The sequence below is a fragment of the Salmo salar genome, chromosome 18, assembly GCF_965601325.2.
Source record: "Salmo salar chromosome 18, fSalSal1, whole genome shotgun sequence".
NCBI classification, from domain to species: domain Eukaryota; kingdom Metazoa; phylum Chordata; class Actinopteri; order Salmoniformes; family Salmonidae; genus Salmo; species Salmo salar.
Window position 1 is genome coordinate 91,641,183 of NC_138308.1, and position 22,475 is coordinate 91,663,657.

The 22,475-nt window shown below is 41.6% G+C and overlaps 1 protein-coding gene across 1 annotated transcript in view; it reads right to left on the reverse strand.

The window, feature by feature from the left end:
- Nucleotides 1-22,475, reverse strand: part of dok1b (docking protein 1b) — a 28,674-nt gene that overhangs the window by 1,959 nt on the left and 4,240 nt on the right. The window contains exons 2-6 of the mRNA XM_014156655.3: nt 14,609-14,734; nt 12,549-12,719; nt 10,180-10,273; nt 9,141-9,313; nt 274-715 (exon numbers count right to left, since the gene is read on the reverse strand). Of these exons, the coding sequence (XP_014012130.1) occupies nt 274-715; nt 9,141-9,313; nt 10,180-10,273; nt 12,549-12,719; nt 14,609-14,734 (1,006 nt within the window). The remainder of the gene's footprint in view (nt 1-273; nt 716-9,140; nt 9,314-10,179; nt 10,274-12,548; nt 12,720-14,608; nt 14,735-22,475) is intronic.

Sequence of the window (22,475 nt, forward strand, 5' to 3'; positions counted from 1 at the left end):
GACAACAAATATTGTATTAATCAATATTAAAATCGGTTTGTCAGTCATCAGCATGGACACACAGTCACGAAAAAAGACAACAATCAAAGTACTTAAAACAAAGAGAGCAAAAACATCAAAACGTTTACAATTCAAATACAATAATCACATCACAACTTCCTCCTCCTACTTAGAATTACAATAATACATCTAATTTTAGGCATTTTTTCAAAACCCCTAGTCACATTAAAATGAGTATGATTCTAAAAGTACACTAAACATGATGAGACTAACCTCCTCGAGGCATGGGCGAGCGCGGGGGCGTCCCCCCCATTCCTATCACCAACGGAGGTGGCTCTGGTAAACTCCTCCCTTTTTGGTTCTGATTTTGGCTCTTGCCTCCATCTCCCTCCCTCCTCCCGAACACTCCATCGGCTGATCCGGGCTTACTCCCTCCGGAACTGGAATCCCCATCCAGATCCCGGTTACTGGTGTTGCCGTCGACTACCAGGCCACCTCCCGTTGCCACGGCGCTGCGTTGCTGAATGAGGGCAGGGCCAGGATCGGATTCCAGGCTGCTCAAATGGTAGCCGAGGTTGCACTCCTCGGCCAGGGCTTTCTGTGATTGGATGGCCTGCTCCACGATGAGGAAGATCTCGTTACCCTGTTTGGTCTCGAAGTTGAAGTTCCCCGGACCAGATTCACAGCGCCGCCCTGCCTCGAACGAAAACATCACCTGAAAACAAAAGAAACAAACAAACAATGTTATACAACATCATCTACATTCTAGAGGTCAGATAGCATCCCCTGGAGAGAGGGACAAACAAGCTTTCATTTTATTCTGACTCTTATTTTGAAGATAAATGTATAATGACTCAGTGTTATTGTCTCTAGTCTGTGAAATTCTATTTTGAAAGTGATATGATTCATAAGACAAGACATCAGGCAATATAAACAAAACAGCAGCTGACAACAACACCAATCTCCTAAAAAGCATCTCTAAAGCCGCTGACTGAAAAGAAAACAAGTCATCGTCATGGTTATGTAGTAAAACCCACAGGTCAAATACACATATTTAGCAGATGTTATTGCAGGTGTAGCGAAATGCGTGTGTTCCGAGCTCCAACAGTGCTGCCAACACGAGTTACTTAATAACGGAACACTAGTTACTTAATAATGGAACACGAGTTACTTAATAACGGAACACTAGTTACTTAATAATGGAACACTAGTTATTTAATAACGGAACACTAGTTACTTAATAATGGAACACTAGTTACTTAATAACGGAACACTAGTTATTTAATAACGGAACACTAGTTACTTTAATAACGGAACACTAGTTACTTTAATAACGGAACACTAGTTACTTTAATAACGGAACACTAGTTACTTTAATAACGGAACACTAGTTACTTTAATAACGGAACACTAGTTACTTTAATAACGGAACACTAGTTACTTTAATAACGGAACACTAGTTACTTTAATAACGGAACACTAGTTACTTTAATAACGGAACACTAGTTACTTAATAACGGAACACGAGTTACTTAATAATGGAACACTAGTTACTTAATAATGGAACACTAGTCACTTAATAATGGAATTACCACTTAATAGTGGCAATAGTAATAACCCCAGGTAGTGGTAATATTAATAACCCCAGGTAGTGGTAATATTAATAGGTAGTGGTAATATTAATAACCCCAGGTAGTAGTAATATTAATAGGTAGTGGCAATAGTAATAACCTCAGGTAGTGGCAATAGTAATAACCCCAGGTAGTGGTAATAGTAATAACCCCAGGTAGTGGTAATAGTAATAGGTAGTGGTAATAGTAATAACCTCAGGTAGTGGTAATAGTAATAGGTAGTGGTAATAGTAATAACCTCAGGTAGTGGTAATAGTAATAGGTAGTGGTAATAGTAATAACCTCAGGTAGTGGCAATAGTAATAACCTCAGGTAGTGGTAATAGTAATAGGTAGTGGCAATAGTAATAACCTCAGGTAGTGGTAATATTAATAACCTCAGGTAGTGGTACTAGTAATAGGTAGTGGCAATAGTAATAACCTCAGGTAGTGGTACTAGTAATAGGTAGTGGCAATAGTAATAACCTCAGGTAGTGGTAATAGTAATAGGTAGTGGCAATAGTAATAACCTCAGGTAGTGGTAATAGTAATAACCCCAGGTAGTGGTACTAGTAATAGGTAGTGGCAATAGTAATAACCTCAGGTAGTGGTAATAGTAATAGGTAGTGGCAATAGTAATAACCCCAGGTAGAGGTAGGCAATAGTAATAACCCCAGGTAGAGGTAATAGTAATAGGTAGTGGTAATAGTAATAGGTAGTGGTAATATTAATAACCCCAGGTAGTGGTAATAGTAATAACCCCAGGTAGGTGGTAATAGTAATAGGTAGTGGTAATAGTAATAACCCCAGGTAGTGGTAATAGTAATAACCCCAGGTAGTGGTAATAGTAATAACCCCAGGTAGTGGCAATAGTAATAGGTAGTGGTAATATTAATAACCCCAGGTAGTGGTAATAGTAATAGGTAGTGGCAATAGTAATAGGTAGTGGCAATAGTAATAACCTCAGGTAGTGGTAATAGTAATAGGTAGTGGCAATAGTAATAGGTAGTGGCAATAGTAATAACCTCAGGTAGTGGTAATAGTAATAACCCCAGGTAGTGGTAATAGTAATAACCTCAGGTAGTGGTAATAGTAATAACCCCAGGTAGTGGTAATCGTAATAACCCCAGGTAGTGGCAATCGTAATAACCCCAGGTAGAGGTAATAGTAATAGGTAGTGGTAATAGTAATAACCCCATGTAGTGGTAATAGTAATAGGTAGTGGTAATATTAATAACCCCATGTAGTGGTAATAGTAATAACCCCAGGTAGTGGTAATAGGTAGGGGCAATAGTAATAACCTCAGGTAGTGGTAATAGTAATAGGTAGTGGCAATAGTAATAACCCCAGGTAGTGGCAATAGTAATAACCTCAGGTAGTGGTAATATTAATAACCCCAGGTAGTGGTAATAGTAATAGGTAGTGGTAATCGTAATAGGTAGTTGCAATAGTAATAACCTCAGGTAGTGGTAATAGTAATAACCCCAGGTAGTGGTAATAGTAATAGGTAGTGGTAATAGTAATAACCTCAGGTTGTGGCAATAGTAATAACCTCAGGTAGTGGTAATAGTAATAACCCCAGGTAGTGGTAATCGTAATAACCTCAGGTAGTGGTAATCGTAATAACCTCAGGTAGTGATAATCGTAATCGGTAGTGGCAATAGTAATAACCTCAGGTAGAGGTAATAGTAATAACCCCAGGTAGTGGTAATAGTAATAGGTAGTGGCAATAGTAATAACCTCAGGTAGTGGTAATAGTAATAACCTCAGGTAGTGGTAATAGTAATAACCTCAGGTAGTGGTAATAGTAATAACCTCAGGTAGTGGTAATAGTAATAACCTCAGGTAGTGGTAATAGTAATAACCCCAGGTAGTGGCAATAGTAATAGGTAGTGGCAATAGTGATAACCTCAGGTAGTGGTAATAGTAATAACCCCAGGTAGTGGTAATAGTAATAGGTAGTGGCAATAGTGATAACCTCAGGTAGTGGTAATAGTAATAACCTCAGGTAGTGGTAATAGTAATAACCTCAGGTAGTGGTAATCGTAATAACCTCAGGTAGCTGTATCTGTATAATATATATATATATATATAAAAATATAGACAAATTCATGTCGTACTTTCTAATTGATAATACAATACATTAAAACATTTACAATATATTTACAGTTTGAGTGTGCAATTTGGGGGTTGGAAACATGTTTATTTCAACATTACCACAACAACAAAATATATGTGTATAAACAATGGCGACGCTGTCCTGTTTCAATGAAAAAAAATTACATCTAAGCAAGTTTAAATATCTTGCATTGATAAAATACCTTCATTTTTTTGTATTTGTATCCCTCATTTACTTTTGGGTTTCCTTTACATTAAATCAATCTGATTTTTATATGAATATAGGCTTCCTAAAGTGCCAGAATTCAGCAACACTGTGTCACTTCTAAGGATAATGTTAATCCCTTACTTAATCCCAACATTTTCCCAAGTTTTCACCATCATTGTAAAGCCCTAGTTATTTTGTTGCTTTGACAAAATCAGTTCCGAATATTATTAATTATTTAATTAGTGATTAAATTTACGTCTGTAACTAATTTTCAGGTCAACCCTGTTACATGAACTGACCTCTCGTTTTAAGATGGTGAAACTACTCCTTTACATTTACATTTTACTCATTTAGCAGACGCTCTTATCCAGAGCGACTTACAGTAGTGAATGCATACATTTCATTTCCCCCCCCCATACTGGTCCCCCATGGGAATCGAACCCACAACCCTGGCGTTGCAAACACCATGCTCTACCAACTGAGCCACAACTCCTTTAAAAAAAATAAACCATTGAACATTGAATATTCAAATCATAGAGTGAAAGCAGGTGAGCCGGTTCTACTCTGGTGTTTGGAGGTGGAAAACTGAGCAGGTTGAGAAAAACACGTCAGACCTGTTATGCATAGACAGAGAGGCTAGAAATGAATTAACAATGACAAAAAAATGTGTGAAGCTTGCATTCAATTGCAACTTCCTGTTGCACACAACAAGCTTCCATTCCCTCTCACAAGGGGATTTAAGGCTCATTTAAGAAGAAATCGTCAACCCTGTTACTTTATTTAGCACTTGACTATAGTAAAAAAATAAAAATGTACCTCTTAAAACAGGAAAACATGTTTTTTATGAAGTTGAACATGTCCTTTAAATTACAGAATGTTAAAATGAGAGTGTGTGTGAGTGCGTTCGGCATCCATACACCTGTGTGTCAGGTTCCGTTAGCCAATAATTGCAGGCTTTTGGCTGGTAAAAAAGAAAAGAAAAGTCGATAAATAAACTATGTTAGGCAGACTGTCAGCGTGTCCCCCACCACTTTACAATATGAGCTGGAGGCTGTATATATGTTTAATTGATAAATGTTTGAAACCTGAATGTTTTACTTCATATTGTAACGACCCTGGGTTTATAAGCGCGGATATCGACCCTGCCGCTTGAGCATGCGTTTGGGGCACAGTCGATAGCGCGCTGGACTTCGGGCTAGAAGGTCGAGTGTTCGAGGCCTGCTCCCTGCCTGTTTCATTACAATATTATGAAAGGCATGTCTTACCTTGCATGAAAATCCCAGCATCAAAATGTGGAGGTAATTATTCTATAAAGGCTTCATAGAGAGCGCGTGAGTTTCATGTTTGCGGAAGCATAGCCTACCATTTATGCCAGTTATAATTTTCATATGCACATTTTCGTGGAACAGTTTCAATAATAACTTTTTCGTTTCTCAAAATAATTGTCATATTGTTAATCATAAAAATCGTAATTAAAATGATAAAAAGTTAAAAATTCCACTAATGTGAGAACACCAGCTTTTTCCATATGGACACATTGATAAACCGTAATCATTTCCAGCTAAATAGCCTAAACGAGCTGATGGAACTCAGAGATGGCCAATGCAACCGTTGGCCTATAACGTCCATTGTCAACTAAGTAAATATAGATAAACCAACCAATAAAAACAGTAGAAAATATAGTCTACCGATAAAAAATTCCAGTTATTTCAAATCACATTAATCTAATCTATCTACTCCGCCTGTCTGCCTCCCTTTCTATCTGTATTGACTTGAGCTATCGCTAGTGAAGTGCACCATTGTATCGGGTCAGACAGCTGTTTTTGCGCAAGGGAAAGGTATTTTGACTTTTCTATTGGATATATGGGATCATCTGACCATGATATTTAGCTTTTTCACACCGAGGCTTTGGGAGATTGTGTGCAAATTTAGACAAATTAAAAAGACCTAGCTAGCTAAAAGACAAAGTCAACCGGTTCCTTAAGAAATTACTGTTAATTTTCTTAAAATCGTGTTTGCCCGTTTCCCCAGGTTTATAATGCCTATTACCTCCATGTCAGCATTATATCACACAGTCCATTGGCTATAGGTGAAGCATGGGACAAACTGTTCAGCTCTTCCTACTGTGCGGTTCTGATAGTTGGTTCCGATGTTTTTCAAATAGGCCTACTGTGAGAAACTATTAGGCTATCATTCACAATGGATGTAAAAAAAAAGTGTAGAAAGATGACTGAGAAGCTCAGCTTATTAGTGGCTTCTTCTATGCTTGCCCAGGTGTGCAGGGCTCCCTCAACATTAACAAGAGAAACCAGACCCGTGCTCATTGCTCACATAGAGGACTCTAAACAAAATCAGGGATGCAAAACTAGTCACCTTTCGGTGAAATTCGCTGTTTTGAATCCAAAATAGGTGACCTACGTGATTCGTGTAGATCCGATGAGGGGGGGGGGGGGGGGGGGGTGCTTTGGAGGACTACTGGTTGAACGATAACTTAGAGGTAGGTGAGAAGGTGATGAAGAGTACTTCATGAGCTGTAACCGAAAAACAACTGTCATTTAGAAAGTTTGAGGTGAGGGACGAAAGTGTGGTGGAACAAGTATTGTATCTTGCTAGCTTGGATCGAATTTTCCGTTAGCTAGCCAGAGAAATGTTGAGTAACATTAGCCAACTTAACGGATCAAATAATTGACTTTATGGTGTGAAAATTAGCTGGCTAATTAAGTCTGACAGGTAACGTTAGCTAGCTAGCTAACGTTACAACATCAGATGAGCTAACGTTAGTAACCTAACCAATTCGCTATAGTATTTAACTGGTATACGACTCCTTGCCGTTCCTCAAGTTATAACGCGTTAGTTGCTTACTGGACCCTTGCAATCTGTGTGAAATGTTAACTAGTTAACTAGCTAACGAACTAACTACTATCTGTGAACTAATGTTTTCCCTCTACAGTATGTGGTTAATTTTCAGAATGAGAGAATTAGGTGAAAATTAGGTGTTGCTTGTTAATAAACAAGTGGATTCAGGGATCATGTGTAGCTGGACCTGGCTTAAACTGGATGCCGCTATAGAGGTGAAAGGAACACCACACACTTTCCTTCTTTCAATACAGTGGATAAAAGGGGTATGTCAGGTGTACTCTCTGCCTGAACGAGATAAATTATTCCAACAAAGGGTATCCTGCTCTGCTAACACATTGCAGAACAGATGTCCACAGCAGGTAGAAAGTGTACATGGTAATAATATTGCTTTTGTTGTGTTGAACTTCACAGTAACACTGTTGAGTGAGGGGGAATTATTACCGTAAATTCCGGACTATAAACCGCAACTTTTTTCCCAGGCTTTGAACCTCTCGGCTCAAAAAATGACGCGGCTAATATATGGATTTTTCCCGCTTTCAAATTTTTTTCCCACAAAAAACATTCTGTGACGTGCTCAGTTTTTTGGCGGCATGAAGCTTTCATTAGACCAATGAAATTGCCGAACAGGTTAAGGTCAAACAACTTTTGTTTACTGTTTTAGATTAAATCGAGCGCTGTCAAACTTCCCATCATTCTGATTACGGTAGTCATTTTGTCACCCTCATCAAGGCAAAGACACGGAGAAATGCATATGATGCAGCTTTCAAGTTGAAGGCGATTGATCTGGCTGTTGGAAAAGGAAATAGAGCTGCTGCACGGGAGCTTGGTCTTAATGAGTCGATGATAAGACGTTGGAAACAGCAGCGTGAGGAATTGACTCAGTGCAAAAAGACAACTAAAGCTTACTGCTCATTTTTTATTTTTTTGTTACAAGCCATGTTTCGTTAAAGCCTATTTATTTTTGTTACAAGCCGTGTTTCGTTAAAGCCTGTGTAAAGTTCATTTGTTTCAATGTACCGGTAGGCACCTGCGGCTTATAGACATGTGTGGCTTATTTATGTTCAAAATAATATATTTTTTTTAATTCAGTGGGTGCGGCTTATATTCAGGTGCACTCAATAGTCAGTGAACATTATTTTTGCAGAAACGTAGCCTTGTGCACTTGATCGATGTCTACTATAGAGGCCACTATGATAGAGCAAAAATAGAATGCATGTTTGTTTCATTCTATTTCTACTTTAAGATGTCTTTTCCCCCAAGTGCAATATTTATGTGTGTGGTTACAAGTGTTCTATTAAAAAGGCTGTCATGGTTAACTGCAATATTAGTTTATTGTTTGTTTTGTTCGCAAGGCAGGAGTGTAATTTGCAGTAAAGTCTAGGCAACAAATACCATTGGATTGCTTTCTATACATTTTTGAGCTGTGAGTTGAGTTCACATGAACCCCTTTTTATTTTACACACAGAGACTGATCATGTGGATCATCATCTTAGTTAAAACCTGTATTTCCTCCTAGCAGGGATTTATAACATGTTTCAGTGCAACAACAAAAAAAAGTGTCACCTTTTTGGGCCCTCGGCAGTTTACATCCCAGCAAAATATAAATACAAACACCTAAATGATGGTTATGAAATTAAACAATGAATGTTCAAAAATTAGCAGGAGACAGCTGTGTGCATTCTGGAGAACTGTGTGCATTCTGGAGAACTGTGTGCATTCTGGAGAGAGACATGGCTATAGGCTCTCTTCTTCTTGTCTCAACATTGTAAATGATACTGAAGACACATTATCTTCACATATTTTAGATGTTTTTCACTGACAGCAGCAACTCAATAATCAGCTAGGCCTTTTGTCACGCGCTGCCTATGAAAAGACTTCCTCATATGCCATTTCTCTCCTGTTCCATTGGTTTTCATTTGAACTTTCTTTCATTCGTTGTCCAGAAGCCAAAAGCACAATCCTAGTCATATTAGCAACCCATCCTAGCTGCTGTATCTTCAGATTCACCATCTTTCTACGTTTCTAAAGGAGATGTTCATCTCTGTTATATACTGCTGCCATCAAGGGCTCTGTTTAGAATGGGGTTTTCCCACAAATTGTATTTTGGCATATGTTTGAAAATGACGTTTTCTTGGCTGCTTCATTACAGGAGTTGTATGTTCTGTTAATATGAATTCCCATAATCTAAATGTTATTTCTGTCTTTCTGAGCACCGTGGTTGGACCGCTCTAATGGGTTACTCACCCAATCCATATGGGTCTGGTACATTTCTCAAATGACCGCGTTGTCGGGCGCCACATTTTCCTAATGGAAAAAGCTGGTGTGTGTGTTTATATATAACCCCACCTTGTCACGTCCATATCTCCTCAGTAGTTTGTAGGGCCAGATCAGTAGACTGCTCTTGGTCTTGGACTCCTTCAATATGAGACTGTCGTTGTCGGCCTTCAACCAGTAGGTTCCCAACAGACCACAACGCTCTGAGGCCTCGGTCCTCTGCACACTTACCCAGAACTCATTCACTGTAGAGGGGGAGAGAGGGAGGGGTAAGGGACAAAACCATAAATCGAACCTTCATTCGAGAGAGAGAATGTTTTCTCCAGTTGTCTCCACTTTCCTCTAGAGATAGTGATGAACCCAATGCCAGGAACTAGTCTACAAAGAACACAGACTGAGAAAGCAGGAGTGTTGTTCAGAAGACTTGCCTTCCATACTATTTTCACTATCTGTTTAGCAATTTAAATGTAAAGGGAAGTTAGAAGTAGAATGAAACAATTCTAGATTCAAATAAAACTGCAGGTCTTGTGGTTTAAAATCTTTTTTTTTAACCCTTGGCCTTTTGGTTTGTCAGTCAGCCTTTAACAGAAAGTGACAGTTGTTGCATCACCATAGCGATGAACGCTGTACAACCATGCTTTTCCCTCTCAACAGAACTTTAAGACTTCATTCTCCATCTTCTTCTTCGTTTTTGTCTGTATACTGCAATTCAGCTTTTAGCTGGGAACGTTTACAAGACAGTCTAATTAATAATAAAACCTTGAAATTCTGTACCTTCCCCCAGCTTCTCCATATAAATACATGTCAACAGACAGACTCTCACTGTCCACTGTCTGTGGAAGGGAGGGGCTGTGTTGACAACTTGGGACACTCAGGTGATTTGATTAAGAAAGCTAATCCTGACAAAATGGACGCCTTGTCTCCACAGAGTCTTGTTGATATGAACGTTGCTAAGAAATGATTACTCCATAACCACTGTTTTCAGAAGTGTTTTTTACAGGCTCAATGCACTCACAAAACTCATGGGGTATTAGTGGCTGTGTGTGTGTGTGTGTGTGTGTGTGTGTGTGTGTGTGTGTGTGTGTGTGTGTGTGTGTGTGTGTGTATTTACCCTCTTCTCGGCTGGAATAGATGAGATTCTCAGCCATCTGTAGATTAGTCTTTCCGTTAGAGTCAGACACGCTACTGCTGCTACCACTAACCCCCTGAGAGAGAGAGAAATAAGGAGTGGGGAGAAAGAGAGGTGAGAGGGAGGGTGGGGAGAGAGAGAGAGAGAGGTGGGATAGAGAAATTATTAATTGATTCAGTTATTGCTATAATTCAGACTGACATAAGAATCATACTTTCCCACACATTTTACAACCTTACAGAGAGACAGAGGGAGGGAGAGCGAGACAGAGGGAGGGAGAGACAGACAGAGGGAGGGAGAGACAGACAGAGAGAGAGAGAGAGAGAAAGGGAGAGAGAGAGAGAAAGGGAGAGAGAGAGAGAGAAACACTGAGTGAATCTAAACTCCCACGCTGTCTGAAGAGTATCTTCCATTTTCTCCTTCTCAGTGAACATCTCTAACTGATATCCAGCCTACATCCTGTACTCAAAGTTTGGGTGGGAACGTTACAATGCTAGAAGGCTAAACGGCTAAATGGCTAGAAGGTAAAAGGCTAGAAGGCTAAACGGCTAGAAGGCTAAACGGCTAGAAGGTAAAAGGCTAAATGGCTAGAAGGCTAAACGGCTAGAAGGCTAAACGGCTAGAAGGCTAAACGGCTAGAAGGTAAAAGGCTAAACGGCTAGAAGGCTAAACGGCTAGAAGGTAAATGGCTAGAAGGCTAAATGGCTAGAAGGCTAAATGGCTAGAAGGTAAATGGCTAGAAGGCTAGAAGGTAAATGGCTAGAAGGCTAAACGGCTAGAAGGTAAATGGCTAGAAGGTAAATGGCTAGAAGGCTAAACGGCTAGAAGGCTAAACGGCTAGAAGGTAAATGGCTAGAAGGCTAAATGGCTAGAAGGTAAATGGCTAGAAGGCTAAACGGCTAGAAGGTAAATGGCTAGAAGGCTAAATGGCTAGAAGGTAAATGGCTAGAAGGCTAAATGGCTAGAAGGTAAATGGCTAGAAGGCTAAACGGCTAGAAGGCTAAACGGCTAGAAGGCTAGAAGGTAAATGGCTAGAAGGCTAAACGGCTAGAAGGCTAAATGGCTAGAAGGTAAATGGCTAGAAGGTAAATGGCTAGAAGGTAAATGGCTAGAAGGCTAAACGGCTAGAAGGTAAATGGCTAGAAGGCTAAATGGCTAGAAGGTAAATGGCTAGAAGGTAAATGGCTAGAAGGCTAAACGGCTAGAAGGCTAAACGGCTAGAAGGTAAATGGCTAGAAGGCTAAATGGCTAGAAGGCTAAATGGCTAGAAGGTAAATGGCTAGAAGGCTAAACGGCTAGAAGGTAAATGGCTAGAAGGCTAAATGGCTAGAAGGTAAATGGCTAGAAGGCTAAATGGCTAGAAGGTAAATGGCTAGAAGGCTAAACGGCTAGAAGGCTAAACGGCTAGAAGGCTAGAAGGTAAATGGCTAGAAGGCTAAACGGCTAGAAGGCTAAACGGCTAGAAGGCTAGAAGGTAAATGGCTAGAAGGCTAAACGGCTAGAAGGCTAAACGGCTAAAAGGCTAGAAGGTAAATGGCTAGAAGGCTAAACGGCTAGAAGGCTAAACGGCTAGAAGGCTAGAAGGTAAATGGCTAGAAGGCTAAACGGCTAGAAGGCTAAACGCCTAGAAGGTAAAAGGCTAGAAGGCTAAAAGGCTAGAAGGCTAAACGGCTAGAAGGCTAAAGGGCTAAAAGGCTAGAAGGTAAATGGCTAGAAGGCTAGAAGGTAAATGGCTAGAAGGCTAGAAGGTAAATGGCTAGAAGGTAAATGGCTAGAAGGCTAAACGCCTAGAAGGCTAAACGGCTAGATGGCTAAACGGCTAGATGGCTAGAAGGTAAACGGCTAAAAGGCTAAACGGCTAGAAGGTAAACGGCTAAAAGGCTAGAAGGCTAGAAGGTAAACGGCTAAAAGGCTAAACGGCTAGAAGGTAAACGGCTAAAAGGCTAAACGGCTAGAAGGCTAAAGGGCTAAAAGGCTAGAAGGTAAATGGCTAGAAGGCTAGAAGGTAAATGGCTAGAAGGCTAGAAGGTAAATGGCTAGAAGGTAAATGGCTAGAAGGTAAATGGCTAGAAGGCTAAACGCCTAGAAGGCTAAACGGCTAGAAGGTAAACGGCTAAAAGGCTAAACGGCTAGAAGGCCTAAGGAAGTGACCTCAGTATCTGGTACTGAAAACCCACATAGCACAGGAGCACCCGTGTCTGTTGGGAAAAAATATTATTTTTTATAAAATAGGATTAAAAAAATAAATAACAAAGACAGAGAGACATACAAACAGACAGAAACAGAGGGAGAGAGAGAGAAATAATGAGAGAGAGAGAGAGAGAGAGACCAACGTGTTTCTTCACTCATACCCCAAAGGCGATCTCACACATCTTCTCCACCCACTCTGTGCTGACGCTTCTCTCTGCAGCGAGCACATGAGTCTTGTCGTTGGTCTCCACACAAAAGGCGGACATATTGTCTTTGGGACAGGCTTCAGTGAGGGCAGGGAGGATAGAGATACAATCTGATAGACGGATAACCTGAGGAGGAGGAGGAGAGAGAGGGACAGAGCAGTGGAGGGGAGAGAGAGATAGAGATTATTATTCATATATTGTCTTTGGGACAGAAAAATTCATTCTTATTTTTGAACTTTCAACCCAACCCCTCAAGCCCCTCCCCCTACCACATTTTCCCATCGATCCGGGGATTTGAACCGACAACCCTCCATCCAACTAGGGCTGGGAGATATGGCCTAAAAATCATATTTACAGTTTTTAAAAGTTATGGGCGATTCACGACATATATCTAAATAAGCGTTGTATAATTAAAGGTCCAATACACTGCATTTCAAACAGTCAGTAATAATCTTATGAATTCAGGGCTTGTGAAGTTATACCTAGGCTAAATATAAGCCTTCCACAAGTATAATTATTTTATCAAAGTAGTTGAACCTGTTTTTTTGTTGCAATAATCACTGTTTTATAAAAATGCCCTTTTTGTTACAGATGTAACCAGAACCATGCAAAATGCACATTCACTAATAATGACCAACTTCTGGTAGCAGCCATTATAGAAAACTAACACGTCTCATAATTGACATTCACTAATAATGACCAACTTCTGGTAGCAGCCATTATAGAAAACTAACACAGTTCTCCTAAACAATCTGTCAAGCACAAGCCCATGTGCTAGTGAGTTGCTAATGTTTATATTTCAAGTGTAGCCAACTTGGATCTATTTTCTAGCTAACGAGGTTGAACAGTTTCATTATTATGACCACCCATTTCTGTCCGTCTCCAACTGTTTGAACAGCATGCTAACCTGTCCACTTTGTTCAGATGTTGAAATCAAGTGGCCTACCTTATTTCTCAAAATGAGAACAAGTTATATAATTATGTTTTATGCTTATTTCACATGTATAAAAGACAGACTAGACAGCTAGTATAACAGTGTTTGACTAAAATGCTGCTAACGGTACGTGGGTACCCCAATGCCGCTCGCTACAAACTGAGCATTCATTTTCCAGAATCAATGTTCATTGATACTCTCATTTTACTAGTGTCTGTTTACTAGTGTCTGTTCACTAGTGTCTGTTTACTAGTGTCTGTTTACTAGTGTCTGTTTGTTTACTAGTGTCTGTTTACTAGTGTCTGTTCACTAGTGTCTGTTCACTAGTGTCTGTTCACTAGTGTCTGTTCACTAGTGTCTGTTCACTAGTGTCTGTTCTGTGCGCAATTGGAGTAGTTGAGACATAAAAAGAGTATTGTTTGAATAGGTATCTTCTCCTCTATTACAGTGAAATAATGTCTTCATGTGTTTTGGTGTCCATATAACCCATTTTGTTGGACCAAACCTCGAATGCAAATAGCGAGTTGATGTGATCTCTCAACTTTGTTGGCATGAGAGGCAGGGGGAAGGGCTTGGTGTGTGTGTGTGTGTGTGTAAACCATAGAGGAAGAGGCGACGCAAACCTCTCACCTAAATCTGTCCAAAATATGACCTGTGTGTTTCTATGGGCTTATATTGGACCTAAACTTGTTGCCTGCCTTCCTGCCTTTGGGACAATGACTCTCATTGTTAGGACAGAGACGTGCATCTCTTCATTATATCCAGATCTCTGGTGTAAACGGGACACAGCAGGAGCGAAGGAGACAACCAGCAAGACAACATGAGAACAAGCGGACATAAACGCTCAAATGCGATACAGGCATTTGGAATTTCGCGCAAAAAACATAAATTGAAATTAATCGAATGAATTCGATATGTCGCCCAGCCCTACGTCTGACCAAGGATTTGAACCTACAACCCTCTGTCCAATCAGGGATTTGAACCTACAACCCTCCGTCCAATCAGGGATTTGACCTACAACACTCTGTCCAATCAGGGATTTGACCTACAACCCTCTGTCCAATCAGGGATTTGAACCTACCTTTTTGTCTAGTTTCTTGGTGTTGGGTTTGTCGCTGGCCCCGCCCCCTGAGCAGTCGAAAAACTCTAAGCGAGCGATGCCGTTTTGACTGGCTGGGTAGAGGACAAACCAGCTCTTCTTCCATTTCTGATGGAGGGAGAGAGAGGAGAGGGAGAAAGACATGTTACAAATGATCAGTTATTCAATCCAACTACTAAAATGGAAACAGCTTTTAGGAGAGTAAAACTGTTTGGTAACCACAGTCAGTACTAACCAAATGAATGTATTCTTCAGTAAATAAAACTACTATAGTTAATTCTATCTAGATCAATAGGACACTAGTGATCTATATGAGAACACAGAACAACCCTTTAGGGGAAATAGTGGAAATCTGCAGAAGGCCTTAGTGGTACACAGGAAGTGGTATACAGGAAGTAGGAACGTTTTAGAGGCCTGTACTCAAGTCCCTAAGAGAAAGTGTAATCAGTCATACACACACACAGTCTCTCAAACAGGTGGTTAAAGACCTATTCAGAGAATGAAACCTCCAATTGGGCTATAATAAGAGGAAGTACCACTGCCAGCTATCATCATGGAGTTCCTTTCCCCACAGGGACACACATTCACACGCAGTCTCTCAAACAGGTGGTTGAGGACATACTCAGAGAATTGGACCTCCTATTGGGCTATCTATAACAAGAGGAAGTACCAGCTAACAGCATGGAGTCCCTTCCTGTTCAGAGACACACAGTGTGACCTCAGTAAACACAGGAGGTGACAAACTAGGAGTGTGTGTGTGTGTGTGTGTGTGTGTGTGTGTGTGTGTGTGTGTGTGTGTGTGTGTGTGTGTGTGTGTGTGTGTGTGTGTGTGTGTGTGTGTGTGTGTGTGTGTGTGTGTGTTTACATTCTGCCTAAAGTGTAAACAAATTAGGTGGCTCTATGTCATAACCTCATTGCCTTATTTACAAAATATTGAGCTAATGTTTACACTCTTAACAAACAGGAATGGATGTGAGTGAACGGTGTGACAGAGGCATGACCTTTCTATAGACAGACTCAAGCTCTTTACATGTTCAAATGTCGCTGCTCACGCCATGCAAATAACACGTCAACTCTAAGGCATAAGGCTGACAGAGAGGGGGAAGAGATAGAGAGAGAGGGGGAAGAGGGAGAGGAGGAAGAGATAGAGAGAGAGGGGGAAGAGGGAGAGGGGGAAGAGATAGAGAGAGAGGGGGAAGAGATAGAGAGAGAGGGGGAAGAGGGAGAGAGAGAGGGGGGGGGAGGAAGAGAGAGGGGAAAGAGAGGGGGGGAGGAAGAGAGAGGGGGAAGAGAGGGGGGGAGGAAGAGAGAGGGGGAAGAGAGAGGGATCAAAGTGAATATGTTCGGGCCTAAATGACATCAGTGATGGAGAGTACACAGAAACACCCACACACACAGATACACATAGACACAGAAACACCCACACACACAGATACACATAGACACAGAAACACCCACACACACAGATACACATAGACACAGAAACACCCACACACACAGATACACATAGACACAGAAACACCCACACACACAGATACACATAGACACAGAAACACCCACACACACAGATACACAGAAACACCCACACACACAGATACACATAGACACAGATACACCCACACACACAGATACACATAGACACAGAAACACCCACACACACAGATACACATAGACACAGAAACACCCACACACACATAGACACAGACACAGAAACACCCACACACACAGATACACATAGACACAGAAACACCCACACACACATAGACACAGAAACACCCACACACACAGATACACATAGACACAGATACACATAGACACAGATACACAGACACAGATACACATAGACACAGATACACATAGACAGACACACACTCACACACACACACACACACACACACACACACACATAGACACACACACACACTCACACAGATAAACATAGACAGACACACACACTCACACAGACACACATAGACAGACACACACACACACTCACACAGATAAACATAGACAGACACACACACTCACACAGACACACACACTCACACAGACACACATAGACACACACACACTCACACAGATACACATTGACAGACACACACACTCACACATAGACAGACACACATAGACACACCCATTCACACAGTGTTGTCTCACATAACAATCTTAAGATGAATGCAGTAATGTACAGTGCATTCTGAAAGTGTTCAGACCCCTTGACTTTTCCCACATTTTGTTACGTTAAAGCCTTATTCTAAAATGGATGAGGAAAAAAATTACAATTTAATCAATCTACACACAATACCCCATAAAGACAAAGCAAAAACAGGTTTGGATTTTTTAGCACATTTATTCCAAAAAAAAATCTGAAATATCACATTTACATAAGTATCCAGACCCTTTACTCAGTACTTTGTTGAAGCACCTTTGGCAGCGATTACAGCCTGGAGTCTTCTTGAGTATGACGCTACAAACTTGGCACACCTGTATTTGGGGAGTTTCTCCCATTCTTCTCTGCAGATCCTATCAAGCTCTGTCAGGTTGGATGGAGAGCAACGCTGCACAGCTATTTTCAGGTCTCTCCAGAGATGTTCGATCGGGTTCAAGTCCGGGCTCTGGCTGGGCCACTCAGAGACTTGTCCTGAAGCCAGTCCTGCGTTGTCTTGGCTGTGTGCTTAGGGTTGTTGTCCTGTTGGAAGGTGAACCTTTACCCCAGTCTGAGGTCCTGAGCGCTCTGGAGTAGGTTTTCATCAAGGATCTCTGTCCTTTTTTTCGTTCATCTTTCCCTCGATCCTGACTATTCTCCCAGTCCCTGCCACTGAAAAACATCCCCGCACCACCACCATGCTTCACCGTAGGGATGGTGCCAAGTGTCCTCCAGACGTGACGCTTGACATTCAGGCCAGAGTTCAATCTTGGTTTCATCAGACCAGAGAATCTTGTTTCTCATGGTCTGAGATTCTTTAGGTGCCTTTTTGCAAACTCCAAGCGGGCTGTCATGTGCCTTTTACTGAGGAGTAGCTTCCGTCTGGCCACTCTACCATAAAGGCCTGATTGGTGGAGTGCTGCAGAGACGGTTGTCCTTCTGGAAGGTTCTCCCATCTCCACAGAGGAACTCTGGAGCTCTGTCATAGTGACCATCGGGTTCTTGGTCACCTCCCTGTCCAAGGCCCTTCTCCCCTGATTGCTCAGTTTAGCCAGGCAGCCAGCTCTAGGAAGAGTCTTAGTGGTTCCAAACTTCTTCCATTTAAGAATGATGGAGGCCACTGTGTTCTTGGGGACCTTCAATGCTGCAGAAATGTTTTAGTACCCTTCCCCAGATCTGTTCCTTGACACAAACATGTCTCGGAGCTCTACGGACAAGTCCTTCGACCTCATGGCTTGGTTTTTGCTCTGACATGCACTGTCAACTGTGGGACCTTGTATAGACAGGTGTGTGCCTTTCCAAATCATGTCCAATCAATTGAATTTACCACAAGTGGACTCCAATCAAGTTGTAGAAACATCTCAAGGATGATCAATGGAAACAGGAAGCACCGGCGCTCAATTTTGAGTCACATAGCAAAAGGTTTGAATACTTTCCGAATGCTCCTGCAAGTGGCTCTGGGTAGAGCGTCTGCTAAATGACTAAAATGTCAATATAACTGCCGTTGAGACAGAAACCAGGGGACAGGAAGTGTGTGGGATAATTACCCAGGAGCCTCTGCTTCCTCCTGCCTGCTATCTGCAGCTGTGTATCCCTTCTTGTGCACACACACACACACAGCTGTATGTGAGATCAGATCACTGTAACTGTATAAAAATGAAAAACTTAAATGATAATGTAATACCTGTATTATATAGCATTCGTGCATATAGCCTACTGTATAATCTGTAGGTATAATCTGTAGGTATAATCTGTAGGTAATCTGTAGGTTTCATCTGGTGTCTCTGCATGCAGTATCCTGGTATGTTGTGTTGACAGGACGATACTAAATGAACGAGCCAGCAGCACCAAATAAGGCAACGGTACGAGCATCAACCACTAATACTGAATGGAAATTATGCAAATGAACTGATAGCGAGAGAGAGAGAGAGAGAGCAGAGAGAGCAGAGAGAGGAGGGAGGGAGAGAGAGAGAGGAGGGAGGGAGAGAGGGAGGGAGGGAGGGAGGGAGGGAGGGAGGGAGGGAGGGAGGGAGGGAGGGAGGGAGGGAGGGAGGGAGGGAGGGAGGGAGGGAGGGAGGGAGCAGAGAGAGAGAGAGAGGAGGGAAGGAGGGAGGGAGAGAGCGGAGAGAGCAGAGAGAGAGGGAGGGAGGGAGAGAGAGAGAGAGGAGGGAGGGAGGGAGGGAGAGAGAGAGAGAGAGAGGAGGGAGGGAGAGAGAGCAGAGAGAGAGAGGAGGGAGAGAGAGGAGGGAGGGAGAGAGAGAGCAGAGAGAGAGAGAGAGGAGGGAGGGAGAGAGCGGAGAGAGAGAGGAGGGAGGGAGAGAGAGAGAGAGGAGGGAGGGAGAGAGCGGAGAGAGAGAGGAGGGAGGGAGAGAGAGAGAGAGGAGGGAGGGAGAGAGCGGAGAGAGAGAGGAGGGAGGGAGAGAGCGGACATGGACTTCCTCAAACCTTTTTGTCCTTTTGAAAGAAATCATGTGTGTTTTCCTCTTTCTGCAGCTGCATTTCTCCAAACAAATAGAGACACACATTTACCTTAAACATAACAACCAAACTGTAACATTTCACTTCTCCCCCGCGCAGAAAACCCAGGAATCAATCACATTTTATAGTGTAGAGTGGAGAGTGTTATAGTTATAGTGTAGAGTGTTATAGTTATAGTGTAGAGTGTTATAGTGTAGAGTGTTATAGTTATAGTGTAGAGTGTTATAGTTATAGTGTAGAGTGTTATAGTGGAGAGTGGAGGGTGTTATAGTTATAGTGTAGAGTGTTATAGTTATAGTGTAGAGTGTTATAGTGTAGAGTGTAGAGTGTTATAGTTATAGTGTAGAGTGTTATAGTTATAGTGTAGAGTGTTATAGTGTAGAGTGTAGAGTGTTATAGTGTAGAGTGTTATAGTTATAGTGTAGAGTGTTATAGTTATAGTGTAGAGTGTTATAGTTATAGTGTAGAGTGTTATAGTTATAGTGTAGAGTGTTATAGTTATAGTGTAGAGTGTTATAGTGTAGAGTGTAGAGTGTTATAGTGTAGAGTGTTATAGTTATAGTGTAGAGTGTTATAGTTATAGTGTAGAGTGTTATAGTTATAGTGTAGAGTGTTATAGTTATAGTGTACAGTGTTATAGTTATAGCCCAGTACAGTGTTGTCTGACCAGATGAATAGACTGAGAATGCTGTTAGAGCATTACACACACACACACACACACACACACACACACACACACACACACCACACACACACACACACACACACACACCACACACACACACACACACACACACACACACACACACACGCTAGGGTCACTAGGAGAGATTAACAGGGAGTAGGTCTACACACTCATCAGTGTTAGAGAACAAAGCAGAACATCACGTTCTACTGCATCGCCTTGCTTTCCACTGCCACGCATAAAGAGAGGTAGCGACCTGTTCAGACACTGAGTCATTGTAACTCAGTCAATTCTTCACAGAAGACTATTTTAGGCCTCTCCATCTGTACAGACACAGTCATTACAACTCAGTCAAATCCATGAACTGAGGGGCACACACACACAGACAGACAGACAGACAGACAGACAGACAGACAGACAGACAGACAGACAGACAGACAGACAGACAGACAGACAGACAGACAGACAGACAGACAGACAGACAGACAGACAGACAGACAGACAGACAGACAGACAGATAGACAGAGACACAATCAACTGACAAAACTTTATACAAGCCCAAACGTCAACAGTTCTCCTGCCCGGTGTGTGTGTGTGTGTGTGTGTGTGTGTGTGTGTGTGTGTGTGTGTGTGTGTGTGTGTGTGCCTAGAAAATGTTCCCAGCATATAAAATAAGTACACAGACAGCAGTGTGTAAATAATACTACTAATAATACAGTTTAACCTCAGGAGCCTGCCTCGGCTTCATCTCAACTGGTACTCTATTCCGTAGTGTCCTACTTTTCACCCACGGGCACTACTTAGGGAACTAGGACCATACAAGGGTGTTTACTGTCACCCCTCTTTTTATTCCTCTACACCAGCGTTTCCCAAACTCGCTTTTAAAAAGAAAATGCACCAGAGATAATACCTCCTCAGGAAACTGAACTCATTCCACAAATCAATATCCCAAACTTTTTACAGTTCTTTCAACGAGAGCGTTCTTTCTGTGTTTTTGGTTCACGTGCCTCTCTGTCAAGAAGATGAACTGCCTCCAGACCATTAGAAACACCTGATCTAAGATCCCCCTCCGGGGGTCTCTCTGGCTTCATTCTTTGAGCAGCAGGACCAGGAGGAAAGGCCCATGACATCCTGGGGGACAGCATGTCCTCAACCCACAGTTCCAACTGCTCCCCATTGGACGCCACCTGCTCTGTCTCAAGTGTTCCACCCAAAAGGCGCAGGGCCTCGTTTGTGGCCAAGGCCATCCGCCTGGTTAACAGGACCATCAAGGATGACTATTCTAGAGATCGTTTAGCCATTAATTAACAACTTTTAGTTTGAATTGTAGTTTCTTTAGATTGAACCATGCACTTTTACCTTACTTTTTATACGGTCTGTTTGTCCTGTCTGAAGCACCCTGTCAGCCCCTCTGGGATTAATAAAGTTGTATTGTATTAATGTCAGCCCCTCAGGGATTAATAAAGTTGTACTGTATTGTATTAATGTCTGCCCCTCAGGGATTAATAAAGTTGTATTGTATTGTATTAATGTCAGCCCCTCAGGGATTAATAAAGTTGTACTGTATTGTATTAATGTCTGCCCCTCAGGGATTAATAAAGTTGTATTGTATTAATGTCTGCCCCTCAGGGATTAATAAAGTTGTATTGTATTAATGTCAGCCCCTCAGGGATTAATAAAGTTGTATTGTATTGTATTGTATTAATGTCAGCCCCTCAGGGATTAATAAAGTTGTATTGTATTGTATTGTATTAATGTCAGCCCCTCAGGGATTAATAAAGTTGTATTGTATTGTATTAATGTCTGCCCCTCAGGGATTAATAAAGTTGTATTGTATTAATGTCAGCCCCTCAGGATTAATAAAGTTGTATTGTATTAATGTCAACCCCTCAGGGATTAATAAAGTTGTATTGTATTAATGTCAGCCCCTCAGGGATTAATAAAGTTGTATTGTATTAATGTCTGCCCCTCAGGGAATAATAAAGTTGTATTGTATTGTATTAATGTCTGCCCCTCAGGGATTAATAAAGTTGTATTGTATTAATGTCAGCCCCTCAGGATTAATAAAGTTGTATTGTATTAATGTCAACCCCTCAGGGATTAATAAAGTTGTATTGTATTAATGTCTGCCCCTCAGGGATTAATAAAGTTGTATTGTATTAATGTCAGCCCCTCAGGGATTAATAAAGTTGTATTGTATTTATACTGTAATAGCTTCTCTGATTCTACACCCTGCAGGCCCCTAATAACACAACATATCCTCCATCCATCCACCACACCCAGTCCAGAGTCTGCTGCTGCAGGGTGCAGACAAGCAGCTCCCTGTCTCTCAGTGTGTGTGGAGGCTGGTGGGAGGAGCTATTGGAGGACGGGCTCATTGTAATGTCTGGAAAGGTACAAATGGAACAGAGTCAAACATCTGGTTTCCATGTTTCATCAGTTTTCTTTCTCCCCAATTTCGTGATATTCCCGTACGAACTGCTTGGCACACTGCTCACTGTTTCCACCAATGTGTTGGAGGAAACACCGTACATCTGGCA